This window comes from Episyrphus balteatus, chromosome 3 (assembly GCF_945859705.1).
Source record: "Episyrphus balteatus chromosome 3, idEpiBalt1.1, whole genome shotgun sequence".
Lineage (NCBI taxonomy): Eukaryota > Metazoa > Arthropoda > Insecta > Diptera > Syrphidae > Episyrphus > Episyrphus balteatus.
The window spans coordinates 101,732,662-101,753,355 of NC_079136.1; the positions used below are offsets into that span (position 1 = coordinate 101,732,662).

Here is a 20,694-nt window from a genome sequence, read left to right on the forward strand (position 1 = left end):
CCTAAAAATTAACACATAAGAAGTTTTTTGTATTTAAACAATCAGTCCTCTGCTTTCAGTTTTTAAAACAAATTTTCTTCATAGTTTTACTGAAAAGTTAATTATTGAATTTTATCAAATTTTCAACTGTTGTGTCCCACTTTGCAGCAATACAGTACACTGTGCAATGTTGTGTTCTAGTAATTAAAGTTAAAACAAAGATAAAAACACGAGGGACAACAGTGAACGACGATCACGACGGATACACAGATACATGGTCAATTAAACGTGATATGATGATGATGATGATCTACATGGGGAGATGGACGCGGTGAATTAAGTGATAGAGATTGGCAAATTGATTATAATTGCTGATTTTATTAGAATTCCCACAAGCTGGTGGCGGCGGAAAAGGAGGGCTATGTCATCTGGGACAGTAGTTTTACGCTGTGTTTTTATTGTGCAAGGGCAAGTGTGTGACACTTGTTTTATAATTTGATCAAGGAGGTAAAAAATCTATTAATGGCACATTAATTTTTTTTTTTTACAATTTAACGACTGTTATGATTGGATTGAAAACCTTTTTTTTAATTAATACAATGAGATTGGCTTAATTTGCATTTAATTGATTCATGGTTACTTTATTTGGTTTAAATTATAGTGGTAAAAATTGTATTCTACTAATATTATCAGAAAATAAAGAGGTTTTTTTTAGAAAAAAGTAGTTTTGGTTTTTTGTTAATTTCTCGAAAATAACAAAAATTTTTGAATTCAGTTTTCTGTTTTTGTTTAAAAACAAATAAAAGCATCGAATTTTGGAAAATAAATCAGTACTTAAATACATAAAATTTTGAAAAAAATTAGTTTGAATTTTTTTTTTAGCCCAGTCATTTTAGTCATTTTTAAGAGCAATCTGCGGAAAAATTCCTACTGGGCTGAATTTTGGTATACAGCTAAATGACGGCTTTGTTATGAAGATGTGAAAAATCGACATTGATATCGTGTCCGCGTTAAGAGTTATAGGGGTCAAAAGGTCACAAAAACTGGTTTTTCACGATTTTCAGCAAAACGGTAAGTCTTATCAAAAAATTTTCAATGCAAGAATTGTAGACCAGATTATTATATATAAAAAGTGTCATGACACTTTTTTTCCTAAGACCCACCGTTTCTTAGGTATAACGATTCAAAAAGTTGAAGTTTAGTTGTAATCGTCATAATCCTATTCCTGAAAAAAAAAACTCCTAACTGAAAAGTTCCTGAAGTTTCATTATTTTTTTAGCTTGAATTTCGTTCCTCAACTGTTAAGAATATGGGGAAACCAAAAAAAAATGGAAATTTTCGCCATTTTTCCGATTGGGGCCCTTCTCCCGAAACCATTTCCCTGGGAATTTTTGTTTAGAATATGTCTGAAAATATACAGGGTGTGCAATAGAGAATGGACAACCCTAAAACGGCTTATAGCTACACTTATGATTGTTCTAAAAACAGATAGAAAAAAGTTCTATCGCAACCAGTTCATAAAATATGGAATTTTTTTCGTTCAGTGTATTTTAAATTTTATCATCTTATGTTTTCGTTCACTACAACCACGAATGAATGAATTTTATTTATTTCTTATTTTTATAATTTTCTACAATAATTGGATGAGTACATAAACACTTTAAAAATTTCATAGCTATTGCACATTTTCGTAAAAAAAATTTTGAAATCTGTTTTTTGATGCAAAATGTAAAAAAAGTATTTTATGAAAAATTTTAAACACCTGTGGTATAAAATAAATCTATAGAAACCTAGGTGGCCAACTTTCTTAAAAATATTCTGGTATAAGGAGAATATTTTTAAGAAAGGTTTCTATAGATTTATTTTATACCACAGGTGTTTAAAATTTTTCATAAAATACTTTTTTTACATTTTGCATCAAAAAACAGATTTCAAAATTTTTTTTACGAAAATGTGCAATAGCTATGAAATTTTTAAAGTGTTTATGTACTCATCCAATTATTGTAGAAAATTATAAAAATAAGAAATAAATAAAATTCATTCATTCGTGGTTGTAGTGAACGAAAACATAAGATGATAAAATTTAAAATACACTGAACGAAAAAAATTCCATATTTTATGAACTGGTTGCGATAGAACTTTTTTCTATCTGTTTTTAGAACAATCATAAGTGTAGCTATAAGCCGTTTTAGGGTTGTCCATTCTCTATTGCACACCCTGTATATTTTCAGACATATTCTAAACAAAAATTCCCAGGGAAATGGTTTCGGGAGAAGGGCCCCAATCGGAAAAATGGCGAAAATTTCCATTTTTTTTTGGTTTCCCCATATTCTTAACAGTTGAGGAACGAAATTCAAGCTAAAAAAATAATGAAACTTCAGGAACTTTTCAGTTAGGAGTTTTTTTTTTCAGGAATAGGATTATGACGATTACAACTAAACTTCAACTTTTTGAATCGTTATACCTAAGAAACGGTGGGTCTTAGGAAAAAAAGTGTCATGACACTTTTTATATATAATAATCTGGTCTACAATTCTTGCATTGAAAATTTTTTGATAAGACTTACCGTTTTGCTGAAAATCGTGAAAAACCAGTTTTTGTGACCTTTTGACCCCTATAACTCTTAACGCGGACACGATATCAATGTCGATTTTTCACATCTTCATAACAAAGCCGTCATTAAGCTGTATAATAAAATTCAGCCCAGTAGGAATTTTTCCGCAGATAAAACCTAAAATTACTGGACTATTTTCCAATTTTTTTTTTTTCAAAATCTTGATTTTAAAAATTAATTTTTCAAAAACTGTGTCATAAAATGGCTTTGTTTAAATTTTTGTAAGAGACAAGGGTTTCGGTTGTACAAAAAGGTAAAACACATTATTGTAGGTGTAACCGTTAATTTTTAATAATATTTTTCCAAAGTAAGTCAATTTTTTTTTAAATTGTCCCTCCCCGCTAAATGAGGGGGAATAGACCCCCCCTCCCATACAATTTTTTCTTGTCTCGACCTAACCTACACGCTCTAGCTTTTTGGCACATTACTCCTGAATCACCCTGTATAGATTGAACTTTCCTAAGAAGTAAAAACAAAGTGGAAAAAGCCAGGCAGCTAGAAAAGTGTTTTTTTTTTCCAGATTTTTTTCAAATATAAATCGGATACTTGCGTGAGCTATAAATCAATTAATCAGCCATTTTGTTCTCTTGCAACAATTTATACGGTGACAAAACCTTTTTTATACGCATCGATTTAAAATTCTAGTTCTACCTTCCGGTAAATCCTGTTTTATAAATTCCTTAAACAACCTCGTCGTCCTCGTCTCGAATAAACAAACTCGTGGGTTATGCAGTGGATATATTAATAGGTATGAGGTACTGAATACATAGAGATCAGCCTCAGCATTAGGACTGCCTTAAAGTGTGTGTAAAACAAAACGATATGCCATAAAGAGTAAAATAATTGTCACGGCACAGCGGGACTATATACATTTAGGTAGATGTGCCACACGATTGTAAACTGATCAATTTCAGCCCACTTTTGATGTCTTCATTGCAATTTTTTCATTTTTTTTTTTTTTCAATATAAATACCATGCCACAGATAGACATATACCTGAGCTAAGCCAAAACTTTACGCCTCTTTTATAACTAATAAACAAAATTTACTATTTTCAAAATATTTTCTTAACACCATATCCTGCAGTACATCTATCATATGTACATACCTACTTACATGTATGTAAGTATCTGGCAATTAATTGCAATGCTTATTTTTAGTGCTGAATCCAATCCAAAGTTGTCTTATAAAAATTGTGACGACAAAGAAATTGCCAAAAAATTGCGAAAAAATTTTTAAGTCTAAACTTTTTTTCTTAAAAATGGATTTTATGTAGAACAAAAGAAGAGAAAAATACTTACAATCTATACATTTTACCTAATTATTTGACGACTATAATAATTGGCTTCCGCTCAAGAGAGTTGAAAAATTCATAAAATCCAGGAAAAGAAGATATACATATCTTTGGGAGAACCGAACTACGCGTTGGATGTATAAGTCTGCACGAAATCATGCCGATAACAGCTATCATCGATTTCTTAGAAGAAAAATATGGCAATATAAGAAATCAGGATAGAATGTTTTACAAGGACATTTCAATGTTAAAAACCCTGAATCTTGATTAGCAGGGCAAGGATTCTTATGTGAATACATATTTTTTTTCCGCATTCTATTAAAACAGTTTTTCGAATCAGACAATCTCCTTTAAAACGGCATTTATTTGCTAGTGCATATTTTAGCATATTTTGTTTTAAATGCATATAAACGCATATTTCGGTTTTTAGTGCATATTTCAATGATAAACACATATTTTGCTTCATATTTTTGAAAAAGGAAAGAATTTGTTTTTGTTTCACTTAATTTTCAATTTGATTTCAACATCCATGAGAGAACGCATTTTGCAGCACTTACACAGTTCCAACCGTCACATTCTAGTTTTACTGCAGTGAAAAACCTACTATGCAAATAATTTTGAAAATTTTGAAGAAGTTTTCGATTAATTGGATGACTCTGAAAAATCGTTTTGTCAATACCTGACGATGAAGAGGTTTTGGTAAACTTTTCGGGTAGAGAGGCAGTGGCGTATTGAGGGGGGGGCTCAGGGGGCTCAAGCCCCCCCCAAGCCTTCAAGATCATGTTATTATTTAGCTGATTTCATCATAATGAACATGATTTACTGAAACTTTTTCGTAAATCTTAAAGATTTAGAGGCAGCTCAGATGCTCGAGCCCCCTCCAAAATCTGAAACGGATGTTTATGTTTGTTTGAGTAAGAGCCTCAGCTGACGTTGAGGGTTGGCGTAATTTTTTTTCGGATTTTAGTTCGATTTGGAATTCTTCAGATCATTTTTTTTGGTATTTTGACGTCGAATTACATCACCGTTAAATTTTGCAAAACTTCTTATGCAAAATGCAATCTCAAAACGCCGTCTTTTAAAGATATTAGAAATAGAAATTTTTGATATCTCAAAATCTTAGTGGCCAACATAACTAATGGTTTCTCTTAGCAAATTCCATTTTGCGCTTTTGATTTGGATTAAAAAAGCAACATATTACGAAAAAATAATATGTATTTTTGATTAAACATCAACAAGAACTTCATTGAAAATTAATATTTGAGACTTTCACATTCTGCATTAAACTTTTTAGGCATTCACTTGCCGAAAGTGAAATTAGGTGTTCTGCATTTTTTCACTCATTTAGATTTTCTCATCGAATTCAGTTTACTTTGAATTTAGTGCCCTTTTCAATGAATTTGCAATTTTTGGACAAAATATTATCAAAACTTATATGTATTTTTATTGTTTTGCATAGTTTATTTGTTTGTTGATTTAATACAAAATACATAATGCCTCATGGCATGAAATATTATAATTCATCACTGCCTCTGTGTTTGCAGTGCGCAATTCTCCAGGTACCTTCGGGAATTGCGCACTCCTTCTGTGTTAGCAACCTCTTTCGCTTTACACTAATTCATTTTTGTTTTAAAATTTGCAATAATACTGCCCATGTTTTGCATTTCACTTACATATTTGATTTGTCTCACAAAATGTGTCTTCTTCATTTTTCTTTTAAATTCTGATAAAATTCGGATAAAATTGCATCCATGTCCAAAGCAGTAGTAATTTCACTTTAGAAACAAAATAAAAATGAATGATCCTTCAGTTTTGACAGTTTGAAGCAATTTTGAAGTTTTCGAAATCGATCGAAATGAAGAATATGATATTTCATTTCACGTGAAATTGAAGAGTGATTTCAATTCACTTTCGTTCAAATTGCGAAACATGAGCATTTATATCGAAAATAAGAATGAGCCTATAGCTCAATAACTATAAACGTGATAGGAATAAATCTGTTAACAGTTTTGAATTCAGTACATGACAAAGTTCGAACGAAATAAAGTGTTTTTTTACGGATGACTGAACTCCTTGCTCATTGTGTAAAATGTTTGCAGTATAACAACTTTGAAAAAACACTACTTTTATTATGAAAGGAGGAGACAGAGTACGAAGCTGTCGAGTAGTAGCAGTAAAATGCTACTTTACCACTTTCTGTACCGCACCACAGCTCTTCACTTTCGATCAAAGATGGATAAAAAAGAGAAACAAATTTTTTCGTACATTTTCCCCCTAAAAAAATTTTGAAAAATTTTCTAGCCCCCCCCAAATTTTTTTCTGGATACGCCACTGTAGAGAGGTACTTGCGTGCAAAAATACTCCAATGACACCGACTGAATATGAGCAGTCAGGCCAAATAGGCTATTTAAAATTTCAAGAAATATTTTAAGGGGTATACCAACAAAATTTATTCTAATGATTTGTTTGCATGTACATATGTAATTTAAATTTAATGTTTTGAGTGTTTTATTCTAGAAGATTTTATATTTTCTATTTAAATTGTTATTTTGTGTTAATTTTGGTGGAATTCAGTTAATTTTTTGGTTTTTAATGTGGGTTTTTAATGCATATTTTCATTTTTTTAAGCGCATATTTTCAGATTAAAGGTGCATATTTTATGCACATATTTTGGGTTTTTAAGTGCATAAAAATCCTTGCCCTGGTGATGAGGATGACGAACCCAGCGCCAACAAAAGGCAGATTGGACCATTCCACTTGAACGTCGCACGTAGACAAACAATTCTGCCTTCCCGACCTCTCGGTGTTGTTAAGAAAGTCATGACGGGCTTGCTGCTTAGCTATTTAAGCAATAAAGCAAAACAGTGACCTAGTCTAACTGAAGGTATACACCAACAACAAAATATCGGCGGAAAGCAAAATTGTTCTGATCCTTTAACTTCTGAAAATATCTGCTTTTTGGATCGCCTGTTGCAAAATTGTCATTATGAGACATACCAAAGCCCCATGTATTTTGAAACAATTGTGCCTAATATGTATAAAAGTAAACAGTATAAAGTCTGTCCCAAAACAAATCAAACGTAGTGTAATCCGTTATACATATAGGTGAATACTTCAATATAATTAAAATGAATTTCAAAGGAAAATAAATATTCTGTCGCGCAGTGCTGTGATAATTAGCAGCAATGTCGTGTCGATGACAGTCAACCGGCCGACAGAATGATAGACCGGCCTTTCTGAAGTGAGTTGCAATTGCTATAGCAAATTGGTATCAGCTTCAACATTCATATGGTTGCTTGGCTAAGAAGTTCCGGTTGTTAGATGGGTTGGATTCATGTGCTTATATATATGCGCCCACCATTAAAGAAGCTGTTCGTTCAGAACTGCGCGTGTCAGTTTGGTGTCGATTGAGTTAGATATCAGCGTGGCGCACACGATGGATTCACCGACAGACGAAGTATTTTGCTAATTATTTCCAAATTGCTGTCAGTTTAGATTTTAGTTCAAATTATTGACGAAGAGATTTGAGTGTATGGCTCGATTGATCAGAGTGACGATGGCTGAAGTATAAATTGACTGAGTTTCAGTCTGTTGAAATCTTCAAAATATTTGTATTTTCTTTGCATGCATATTTATACGAATTTAAAATTTTTGTCAAAATTTAAAAATTTGAAGATTTCTTAACAAAATTCCAAAGACAATGAAATTACGAGTTATACAGGGTGATTCAGGAGTAATGTGCCAAAAAGCTAAAGAGTGTTGTATGTATGGGAGGGGGTTCTATTTCCTCTCGTTAGCGGGGAGGGGGTAATTTAAAAAAAATGACTTAATTTAGAAAAAAAATATTAAAAATCAACGGTTACACATACAATAACGTGCTATACCAAGAACATCATCTTTTATACAAAATTTAAACAAAGCCATTTTATGGCATAGTTTTTGAAAAATTTATTTTCAAAATCAAAATTTTGAAAAAAAAATTGTTCAAACTAATTTTTTTTCAAAATTGTATGTAATTAAGTATTAATAAATCTTTTAAAAATCGATGCTCTTATTTTTTTTAAAACAAAAACAGAAAACAGAAGGGGGGAATAGACCCCCCTCCCATACGATTTTTTTCTTGTCTGAACTCCTGTATTACCCTGTATAGGTACATTATATCAAGTTCCTCGGTTGAAAAGATTAAAGTTTTTTGTTATTTGAAATAGGTAGGTATAAGTTGACTTATGAGGCCATTTTTTTAGATATACCTAGCCTAGCCTTAAAGTTAAATTTTTTGATGAGGTTTTTGCTACATTTGACACCGTTTTCAAAAAAGCATAAATTACATTTCTGCATCAAAAAATCTGAATTGTAACAAACTTCAAGTAATTTCGAGTTCAAACGACCTATGCCAAAACATCACAAAAATAGTGTTTTTGGAAGTTCAAAATTCGATATCTCAAAAACTATGCACGTTAGAAACATTTTAATGCTAGATTTAAATAAAGAAGGTCAAAGGCCATTAAAAAAGTATAATTTAGTTTCTATGGAAAAATATTTCTCGCCAATATTAATGTCATTTACGGAAAAATCGATCGTTTTTTTCAATTTTTCTCAAAATTCTCAAAGTATAGTTTATCTACATAATGTTAAATAAAAAGTAGTCTAAATAACTGCATTGCAAACTTTAAAAATCAAAAATTTTGTCGGTAACTTTTTTGATTGAAAAATATACTACCTATTGTGTCAAACTAAATTCGTCAAAAATCCAAAAATTAATTTTTTCCTCAAAAAACATTTAAAATAGTAAAAAAAAAACATAACAAAGTAGTTTTTAACCACACCGAAAAAAAAACCAATATCAATTTAACATTTTTTAAATATCAGCCAAAAATGCTCTATAAAATGTGTTTTATGATATTTAAAATGTTAAAGCAACATTTTTATTATCAGGATGATATTTAAATGTCACATTTTGGAAATTTTTTTTGATATTTTATTATCATTTTTTCATATCAATTTCTCATTCCAAATTATTGAAAAATATTAAATAAAAAATTCTTAATGTGTACTAATTTAAAGGCGCTTTGTGTTTTTTCGAAGTAAAATGTATGATTTACTGAGAAAATTTGATCGGCACTAAGATTTTACTTTACATAGTTTGGGAGAAAATAACAAAACAATTATATCACCTATGTATAGTAAAAAAAATAATATCAACATTATTTTGTAAAGAATATTTTCTTTCAGTAATGTTTTGAAAAAAGAAAGAAAATTCTTAAAATAATAAAAATAATAAAAATGAAAAGGAAAGAAGTAGGTTTCATTATAATAAACTAAAACGTAAAATCTAGTCAACATTGATATTTTAATTGTCAATGTGAAATTTTCACTATCCCACCTGAAATTAAAAAATGTCAAAATGATATGATAAAATATCAAAATTGATATTTTAATTGTTGGACGACTTTTGTCACTGAAAAATGTTAATTTGATAGCTGTTATTATCAAATTTTTTTTCGGTGCAGGTTTTGTCAAAATTCATTCATATTCGTAAAAGATAAAAATAAGAAACCAAAAAATCGTATTTTTGTATTGTTCACATTTCAGTTTGGGGATTATGTCTTGGGGAAAACGTCCTCAACCCATTTTATTTGTTTTGAATTGTAGAAATATTCCAACCATTAAAAAACAATACCAAGGTTGGATGTAACAAGTTTTTACTGTTCATAACAATGCCCTCAACAAGTCTTGCTCAATGAAACAACACTCAATAATAATTACAAATGCTCTCACTCACTTGTTGGCTTTGTGATTTTGGGAAATTTATTTGTTATTCGTATAAATCTACTCGAACTAACCTAAAATATACAAACAAACATACCTACCTACGTATAAATATTTCCAAGTATGTATTACAGTAAAACCCGGATAAGTACCTCACCTTAAATACCCGGTTTTGTTAGGCACTAAAGCGGGTAAGTTACTTACAAGAACCCGCTTAAGTGCTCATAGGCACTTATCTCTATATTTACTTAAAAATAAAAAAAAAACATGTTTGATTATTAAAAACAGAATCTTCACAAACAAAATAACTTTGAAAGTTTAAAATAACTAACTAGTTAGTTTCTACTTTTAGTAGAATTTTTGAATCTTAAAGCGCTTTAGCAAATGAAGTTTTTCTTACTGCTGAAACTTGTTTCAAATGTGTACTTAAAAGAATTTCCTGCAAGTAAATTCAATCATAAGTATTTGAAATAGAAGGTAATTAAGCGGGAAAAGCAGTTAAGCGAAAGGTACTTAAAAGATGAGTTTTATATGAAAAAATCCTTAAAATTTTGGTTCTAAAAAACAAAGGCACTTATGCGGGTTAGGCACTTAAGCGAGAGGCACTTATCCGGGTTTTACTGTATATGCTCGAAAAAAAAGCAAGACAAGCCAAACCCCTTGCAGACAGCCTTCCGTTGGCGGACATATAGGTAGTCAAAGTATCTTTTTGCAGATATTTTATCTTTATTGGCGTCCCCTATTCAAATATATTTTTATTTCGTACCTCTCGAGAAAATTCAATTAATAAATAATATAGGTATAGAGTGTTTTGTTTTTGGGGGAAACTCCGCGATTGGCTAAGCGATAGAGGGACCCAGTTAAGGATATATATGCAACAGAAAAAAAAGGTGTAATGGCCTTAAGAGTTTTTTTTACTTGACGATTTATTTATTATCTGCGATAGACTTAAATATTTCGAAATATTGCAAACATTGCAATGGAGACATAACTCAATTAGCAATTGACCAATGAACGTTTTAGATTTAGAGCAGACACATTTTGTAAGTCTGACAGCGAGTGTCGCCAATATTTTGCCTAGAGTATTTTTTCAACACGTTCCTATAGAAGACTGAAAGAATTAATCGATAGCATTTTGAGTGAATTATTATATTTTTTTAGAAAGAAAGAGAATAAAAACTGTATATTCTTGTTAAGAGCCTTTATACAAGGTATATAGACTATATTTAGTTACCTATAAATAGTTTAACAAATGGCTCATGGAGTTTTTGGTATGTATTGATTAGATACATTTGTTTTATTTCATAGTTTTGTGAGAATTATTTGATATTTTAATTTTTGAAAAAAAAGTTATGTAGGTTCATAGGTAGATATAGCTAAAAGTAAGAATAAAATTCGATAACATTTCAGAATTTGATGTCCTTTGTAGGATAAGTAAGAACAAAAAAACAGTAGGTACAGCTGGAATTTTAACGGTGGCTCAGAAATGAAATGGCTTAGTAATTAATGAAGTTAAAATACAACAACACACTGAAAAAATTTAGTAAATAAGCGTATCAAAAAAATAAACTAGAAATCCCTTGCAAAAGATTGGATTGATTTATCTAATACAAATAATACAAATTTTAAGTATTGTGCCTTTTTTTAATCGAACTACAACAGGCATGTCAAACTCAGTGGTTCCTAGGGGCCAAAACAGCGAGATCTAAATTTGTATGGGCCGCAAAAAAAGTAAAACTAGAATTTTTTTTTAAACAGATTTATAAAAATAAGAAGAATTATAACATTAATGATTTCTTCCTTATAACTAGAATCTCTTCTTTACTACCATTTTGTTTTTCACCAGACCAAGGTGTAAGTTAGGCTGGATTTTATTTCTCTTAATAATAAAAATATCTGCTCGCATCCGACGTTTGTATGAAATTTGCAAACGATTTGTAATTGCAGTTTCAAATTGTCCCAAATCTGACTGAAAAAGACTTATAAAATTTGGTCATATCCACTTCATAGAAATATGGAATTTACTTCGGAGTCACACTAAAAATCGCATGCCTCCATTTTCATATCATTCGACATTTATTCTAATTTTTATAAAAAAAAAAACAAAGAATGCCATACCTAGGGCATTCATGATTTAACCTACCGTGCGTTGGGTTAAATCAGAACGTTCGCTTCATAATTCACGATATCTTATAAATTTATAATTTTTTTTTCAGTTACATTCCATGCCTGGTACGCAGATCGAGAAAATTTTTAGCATATTTCGAGCTTTAATTGGTCAAAAAAAAACTCATAAGAAGATACATTTTAGCTCCCATAGAACTGTCGAAAAATTTTAGCCGATCTAAAATTTATCGGAGCATCTTATCGATAAATTTGTATGGGACCTAAAATTTAACTCCAATCTGTGTGAGGGCCGCAAGGTTACTCGTTGTGGGCCGCATGCATGAACTACAACGACAAAAGTTAAGAAGTGTGTCTTATTGGTATTTTCGCAGAAATTGTTTCTGATCATCTGTATACTATTATAAGACCATATTTCTTAAGTTTCAATGGGCGAAAACTACTCGTGTTTCAATTCGTTGATGAAGTTTGGATTGAAACAAGCTCCTGATCTAATTCATCAGTTTTTAAGGATGTGTTTTTCTTTTGCAAATCGGTACAAAAGGTCATGTTTTTTTTGTGTTAGAACATCTGTTATTGATTTAATATGGAAATTGTTATGTAAATTCATTTGTATTGGTATTCGTATTATTATGCAACATTTTTCTTATTGTTTTCAAAGAATTCTAAAATGCAGGAAATGTGCGCTAAGAAATTTTCTAGGAAATATTTTCTGCTTACAGGAAATGCATAATATTTTTTTTACATAACTTTTTTTTTAAAACAATGTTGAACCAGATGTTTAAATTTTATTTTCTTTGGATTATGTAATTATTTATCCTTATAAACATTTGAGTAAAAGTATTATGCTTTCTGAACCAAAAACTTATGTAATCAATTTGATTCGTTCCCTGTTTATAGAGAAGAAAAAACAACATATTTTTGTGGCACAGAGAGATATATAAAATAAAAATAAATAAAAGAGTTCACACATTTTTGAAATAATAAAATATACCTAGGTAGTAGATTAAGCCTGCATACAATCTTTTGAATAGGTAATTTTTATTTTTGGCTCAGTGCCACATCACTGCCGTATTTGGGGCAATGACATTGAATTTTGAAAAAAAATTTTTTTTTGACATTTTATCAATATATTTTCATATATTTTAGTTGACATAGAATGGTTATACTTTGATCTATAATGAATTAACATTTCCACCGATATGTTTGGAATGATATTTCTATATTTATGACAGTTTAAACATTTAAAATACTGCAATTTCAGTTTCATTTGTAAAATCATATAATTAAGCTCTCTGATATTCCTATTTGAAACTATATTAACAACGTATGTCTCCTATGAAGTTAAATCACAGAAAAATTAATTTCAATTAAATATTCTTAATAGTTTATAACCAAAAATCAGCTTTAAAACTTTAAATACCACTGCGTTACCAAGATAAACCACAATGTTAGCGTGATTTGTAAACAATTCGATCGAAATTTGGGTTTCAAACCTGCAAATAATGTTAATTTTATAACTCAATATAGTTTTTCTACTAATTTGTACTTTTTCTTCAAGAAAAATGAAATTTTAAAAAGGGGGCATTTTTTTAAGCACCAAATAGTATTTTGGCCCATTTATGCCCTGAATTTTTAATTTTTCGTCAAATCCTGAAACTCAGGATAAACTCACTCAAATACAAAAAATGAGGAATATCTACTAAACAACTATTATTTTTAATTTTGTTTACCTAACGTTTTAAATTCAAATAGTATTTACTCGGATATTTTTCGAAATTTCACAAAAACGCCATTTAATCGAAAACCGTAGGGATTTGGGATGAACAAGTTACCAAATTCTGAGAGCCCTAAAGTTGGCCTATCAGTATATTTCGTTTGATCCATCACTTTTGGGACACCCTGTATAAATTAGCAAATTTTCTATCAGTTTTTCAAAGACAACTTTTCGATAAGACTAATCGATATTCTCGACATTTGACACGTTTTAAAACCACGATATCTTATAAACTATATCTGGTAGAAAAAAAGTGTCATAACATTTTTTTTAGCAAATTACAAAACCTACATGTCATCCATATACTTTTTTTTGATAGCTTCTCCCGTTTCAATGTTATACATATATGAAAAACCTAAATTTTCGACATTAAAACTTGAATACATTTTTATGCAAACATGGGACTTTTGGGAATTTTTGACATTTAACTTTAATCGACATTTAAATGCTCTGTACCAATTTTCAGCTCTATGCGAATTATTTCTGGGTTTGCCTTTTTTATGTTTATTTTGTCTGGACTAACCTTTATATATCTTTATTTATGAAAACTGTTTTGGTTGTTAGACTCCTAAAATGTTTAAAGTTATTGTACTTTGACAAAATTGGGACTTGTTTCTCATCAAAGTACATAAACAACATCAACGGCTTCAAAAATGTATACAATATTGGGAAGTATTTAAATCATCGAAATAAACCTTAAATTTACGTGTAAAGTCCTATAACACTCAACTGATGTTTAGAGTCGTTGATTTACTAGATGAGTAAGTTGAATCGCAGTCTAATGTTAGTAGATTTCACTTAATTCAATGGTTAGTCGAATATAAAGTGAATTTAAAACGCACCTGATCCATTGCTGCCAAACCAAAGGGCAACGAGATCTTCATTCGGCGACGAGTGATAATGATTTCCGTAGAAATAAGGACTAGGATAGTCTAACAATACTCGACGAGATGAAGGGGATTCAGCTAAATCAAGGGTGGAACAAGAGAGGACAAAGTCAAATGTCATGGAAGTCATTAAATTATTATCTTGAAAGTAAAACAAAGAAAATTTTTGTGTGCAATTTTTGAAAAATACCTTGAATTTGGGCAGCGTATTCAGAAGCCTTCTGTAAGTTGATTCTAGGTCTTGGAAGTGGCTTCGGTAGAGATTGCGAACTGGAAATTGTTGTTGAAGTCGCTCCTGATGAGGTTGCTGAAGAAGAATCCAAAAGAAGTTGCTGAACTTGAAGTATATCTACGTACTCGTCAAGTCCACTTCCGGTGGATGAATGCGGAAGAACCGAACGACCTGTACTTGTGAGTGGTGGAGGTGGTGGCGGTGGCGGCAGTTGTGAAAGATGATGCGAATGCAGATAGTTTCCACTTGAACTTGGATTACTATAAAATCCGTATTGTGGAACTGAGATCTGTGAGCCTGTAGATGTTGGAGGTAAATTTATAGAATCAGAGGTCGACTGAAGATTAATTGCTGCTGGTGCGGATGATGCTGTTGTCACACTTGATTGGTCCTGCTGGTGTTCTTGATCTTCTTGTATTGGATTTTGATGATGGATGATGCCACTTTGATGATCAGATTCACGACGCATTGCTAACAACATTTTCTCCTTTGCAGAAGTAATTTCCAGTTAATTGACAATTTAAAAAACAAAAAAGGAAAAGAGCGATAGTCATTAATAAAGGTTGCAACTCCATTGATATTTTGAAAAAAATAGAGCTCTTTTTTCAGTTTTCAGTCTTATTGAGTTATTTTATAGATTGTATGTTTCCGTTTCCTTTTGAACCTGAATTTGATGAATTCTGAAAAGAAGGAAAATTAAACTTGACGACATTTTCCAATAGTAATTATATTACAAGTTTTATTTATTTATTTCATTTTATGAATTGTTATAGAAGTACAAGCTGACTTATTCTGCTATTATAAGAAAGGTTCAAACAGACGTCAAAATAAAATGTTAACAAATTTTTTAAGTCAATGAAGAAGTTATACAGACAATATTTGGTAGTCCTCTGAAACAGTTCTGATTTGTAGATTATTTGTTTTCTAAATTGTTAAACAAAATGTTTAAACAGCGTAGAGTGCATAGGTTGGATCAAAAGCAGGTACAAGTTGGCAGCAGAAATTTTCTGAGACATTGACTAGGTATAAACAGAAAAAAAAGTACAAAAGGGCAACACAAATTTCACGGCAAGTATGCGATTGCACTTGACGACTTGACGACGGTTAAATTATTCATTCAAATATGTAGGTCCTAGCAAAGCTTTCCTAAACCAACGAAGACCGTTTTAGAATGGAAAAAAACTGCAGCAACTTTCTTTTAGTGTGGTGTTACATATATGACGGGCGCTCCAAAAAACCAAACCCAAAATGATATTATCACTACAGGAACTATAAAAACTCTTCAATACTGAATCTAAATTTTGCTGATGTCATACAACTTTTAAAATCATCTATGTTTGAATCTCAATTGACTGAACTATATTTAGGGTAACTTCGGGCATTATGGCGTACCGGGCATTATGGCGCACCTCTCAACTACCATACTTCCAATACTAGCATTTAAATAAAACCAATGCAGAAACTTTGGCCTTCGTCGAACACTAGCCTTGTGACGATCGCAGGTCAGTGCTATTATTTTTGTGCCAAACAAAAAAGAAAACAAAAAAAATATACCGGTTCTGGGTTCCAATATAATATCGCTTTGTTTTTGTTTGTGTGTATCTCGGTAAGTATACAGTGCACGTGTTTGTTGTAAAGAGTGAAACGCAGAGTACAGTTTTGGTTTGGTTATATCGCTTGTTATATTTTAACTGAAGTAAGAATTGTGTTTAGTTTTTGGAGTTTTGTGAATATGTGTATATTTTGCAATATGGCGCAGATGTAATAAGGGCATTATGGCGCTATATTATACCCGACTGCGCCATAATGCCCTTATGTAAAACTAATTTCAAAAGTTACTCTGCATTTTTTTAAATTTGAAAATAACCTCAATTTTACGTTAATTTTATGAAACTTATTAACAATTATATTTCAGAAATGCTGAATATACGTAAAAAAAGCAAAGGGTTCCGAAGTAAATGGGGTTCGCCATATTGCCCGTACATAGGGCAATATGGTTTTTTTTTGGACTATTTTTAATTTAATTTATTTTTTGTTAAAAAGCTTGAATTTGTATTCTTAAATAATTTATTTATGTTACGTTTTTATGAAATTTAATTAAAAAAAATGATTGAAGTAAAAATTGTAGTCCGTAGTAAAGTTATTTGAGTTTGTGCTTAGGTATGCCATAATGCCCTAATTTACCCTATACACATTTCTCTCGAACCTGAGGTAAGCTCGCCGAATTCCAGAGTTTTGTCGAAGAAAGCCAAGTAAAACTGAGCTTAAAAAGAAAAGTTGAACCCCGTCCAATTACCAATAAAGTTCGTAATTATACTATGATACTACAACTCCAATATTATTTTTTACAATGATCTTATATTAACAGTCAAAAAGATGTAGGGAGGAGGAGTTCAAAGAAGAAATTCAATGAAAGAAGAATGGAAAGATCAAAAAATCTTAGCAAGGAAGGCACTAAGAAGTACATTTAGTCGGAAACCGATTTTGACCGAGTTCAGAAGTCTAATATGATCGTTACAGCTGTTAACTACTTGAAATATGGAATTTACAGCTGTTGGTTAGTGAAAATGATACATGCAATTGGTCGATTAGAAGTGAAAAGGTGACGCATCGTTATCGCATCGTTATTTTAATAGTATTCAGTTTTATATATAAAAACGTGTAAAGAGGAAATAAATAAAACTATATAGCGAATAAAACTGTTTTGCGAATAAAATAAGAATATTGGTAGCTACTGAGTTGTAGAAAAAAAACTAGGTTTAAGAAAGTAATGAAAAGGTATCACTTTGTTTTAACAATGTATGGTTTATATTCCTTTAACACGTATTAAGTATTAAAATCCCTTCAATATAAAATCATTTCATACAAAAAATATTTTAAATATCTTATTATATTGAAGATGAAAAAAAAAGAATGAAAAAAATCAATTTTCGAGAAGACATACAAACATACATACATATGCATGTATTAGGTAAGTAAGAAAGTAATAAAAAAAAATCTTCAACATGACATAACAAATCTTATATCTACCGTTTGATCAATCTTAAAACAGAAAACATATACAAATCTTACCTATACTTGCCATAAATTACATCATTTTGATCAAATCGCATCTCTCGCTGTGCATGTGAAATGAATCTGACGGGCAACCATTTATGGAAATTGCATGCAATAACGTTTTGAGTCTGAGTGTTAACAAGAAGTAGAAAAACGATTTGTAATTATCATTATGCATCAGCAGCAGTGCAAAGAGACAATCAACATCACCAAAGCGCGTCAACTTAGCAATCATCATCATAATCCACGTCAACACCAGTTTTTTGATGTTAAGATTATTTTCATGTCATGTTTTGTGCAGTTTGAAAGCAACAAGTAGATATATGATTTTATTTTAGATATAAAGAATTTTTTTTTACTTTGTATGTATAAAAGTTTTGGTATTAGACAAATTAAATATGCGCATAATGTTAAGCTTCTAAGAAAAGTTTATCACTTTGTATTGAAAATAAATAAACCCAGTAAGACTGAGGTAAAAAAATTGTATTTTCACCACAACTTGAAGCTAAACAAAGATGAACTTTATATTCACCGGATCGAGGATTTGTGTTACCTTCTCAAGGAAATAAGCACAAACGCTGATGTTCTGAAAAACCAGTTCCCCAAAAATCTCAAGTGTTTTGCGTAAGCCTCAAGAGTTGGCTAAGAAAAGCAAAAAATGATTGTGATGAAACACGAAATAGCCTCGTTTAAGCTCATTGATACTCAGGGGGGTCATTCCGTAATTTTCAAAACGTTAATCGTCAAAACGATAATCGTGGACGTGGTCGTCCACAATTTGCTTCACGTAACTTAGCGAAATTCGTTTCGTCTATCGTTTATATCTTCAGGAAGTTTGAGAGCGGTTTGTGGGTTTCAGAAATTCTCAAACTTAGTGCCGGTTTAAGCACTACCGGCGCCCCTGGGCAAGATTGCAAGTGGCGCCTAAAAAAAAAATCATTTTTAAAATCACGAAAAAAACATACTTGTTAATGCAGTTTACCTTATCTCTGACTTTTTTGTTTAAACACATTTAAAGAGATGTAGATCCAGTAGGTACAGTTGGGTTTATTTGAACAATATTTTTTAAAATCTTTTTCAACTACATGAATGTAGTTTTCGAATTGTATCACTCAAGGATTCACTCATTCTGAAATCCAATAAAAAAGTTTGAATCGCTTCCACTCAATTCTGTTTGGTGAAAAATAAAAAAAAAAAATGTTTTTGTTTTTTTACTAGGAGAATTTGTTTGACGTTTAATTATTTAATGTCGTTTTCAATTGGCTCTGCGGAGGCGTCCGGAATCATTTAGAAGCCTTCTGAAAGTGAATCCTTGAGTGAAACCACTCGAAAACGATATAACGTCGGCCTCATGAGAAAACCTCGTAACTCCCAAAATCAAAATTTTACAGGAGAGACGAAAGAGTAAACAAACAACAGAGTAGTTGGGAAGAAACGCGCTGTGCAAAATTTGAATTTAAGTCTTTTTAGAGTTTTCGGAATGACCCCAAATTTTCTGGGTTGCTCCGCTGACATATTTTCTAAAGAATGGCATTCAAAAGTCATTTTTGAAAAAAAGTGGAGTTTATAGAGGTTTTCTCATGAGACCGACGATAAGTATGAGTGATTTTGAGTGAATTCTGTTTTGAAATCAAGAATAGAATTTCTCTTCTGACAGGCGAGGCATTTACGTGTGAATAAATAAATGCTTTCAGCGGGCTTCTAACTATTTTTTTTTATTCTCACACACAAACGTAGTACAAATAACCCATTTTAATTTTGTTTTGTTACCTACATAAATATGACAGTACAGCTGAGCTGATTGATATCTATTCTTTTCGGTCCAGTTCTGTTTTTTTATTCATTACAGTCTGAATATCGTCGGTCTATTCTATTCCATATCCGAAAAATATAAATAAATACACTCCATCTCATATTAGCAGCTATGATTAAGTGATTTAAATATAGGGGCGCCTTTGCAAAAATTAAATTGGTTGGAGGAATATAAGGATTGCTTTAGTCTTTCAAAAGAAATTGGAGCATCTTTTTCTTCAAAGATGAACGAAGATCAACCCAAAATTGGGGGGCGCCTTCATTCTTCAAAAAATAAGACCGCCTTTGAAAAAGTAAAATAGGAAAAAATTGGGGCGCCTTTGTGAAAGTAAATGTAATTAAAACATCGATTGGAAAGATTTCGTTATTTGTATAGACTTTTGTAAAAGTTCGGGCCCCTCAATCCTTGCGCCCCTGGGCGACGGCCCAGGCTGCCTCCCCCCCCTAAAACCGGCCCTGCTCAAACTGCTCAAAAAGTCATACTGACTCTGTCTGTCACTAAGAAAAAGAAGAAGAAGCGTGGTTGCATTTTATTTGTGTTGTTTTGTTTTTGTTTGTGTCCTATCATTTTTTTTTTTGTTGGTGCCTGGTATGAACTGAAGAAAAATGCAAAATAAATATTGTTTTAGTTATTTTGTTTCTTATTTGCATTTTCTTGCAAAAAGAATTATTTTGTATGTATGCACATGTAAATACAATACATACACTGAGCCAAAAAACAACGTAAAATCAATGGAAACCACTTTGAATCAATGGTAAATCACTACATTTTTAGCCTAAAGTGGAAAATGATTGAATCAAAGTAGTACACTTTAAATCTAAGTTGTTCACACATTAAAAAAAAATAAAAAAAAAGTAAAACTGGCATCCGCTGGGGATCGAACCTGCTATACCTGGGTTGTAAAAATTGATGTGACAAACTGTAACTTAAGCATAGGACGATTTTTAGAAAATTAATGAATATATTTTTCACCATTGATTCAATGTAGAACGTATTAAAAATTACTATGCGTTTTTTCTCTGAGTGTACATACGTTTGTTAGGACAAACTCTTCATTTTAATTTCTTTTAGAGTATCCCGAAAATTAGCCTTGAAAAAAATAAAAAAAAAAAACATTAAATCGGTATAAACGTATGCAAATCGTGAGCT

At 31.1% G+C, this 20,694-nt stretch overlaps 1 protein-coding gene across 6 annotated transcripts in view; it reads right to left on the reverse strand.

Annotated features, from left to right (window-relative positions):
• LOC129916802 (uncharacterized) overlaps nt 1-20,694 on the reverse strand; it is a 135,480-nt gene that overhangs the window by 94,700 nt on the left and 20,086 nt on the right. For 4 of the 6 annotated variants that reach the window (XM_055996947.1, XM_055996941.1, XM_055996942.1 and 1 more), the window contains 2 exons: nt 14,634-15,355; nt 14,399-14,521 (listed from right to left, as the gene is read on the reverse strand). In XM_055996947.1, the coding sequence (XP_055852922.1) occupies nt 14,399-14,521; nt 14,634-15,156 (646 nt within the window). In that variant the 5' untranslated portion in view covers nt 15,157-15,355. Of the gene's footprint in view, nt 1-14,398; nt 14,522-14,633; nt 15,356-17,747; nt 18,090-20,694 lie in introns of those variants that run through there. The other 2 variants (XM_055996945.1, XM_055996946.1) reach the window with 2 other exon arrangements.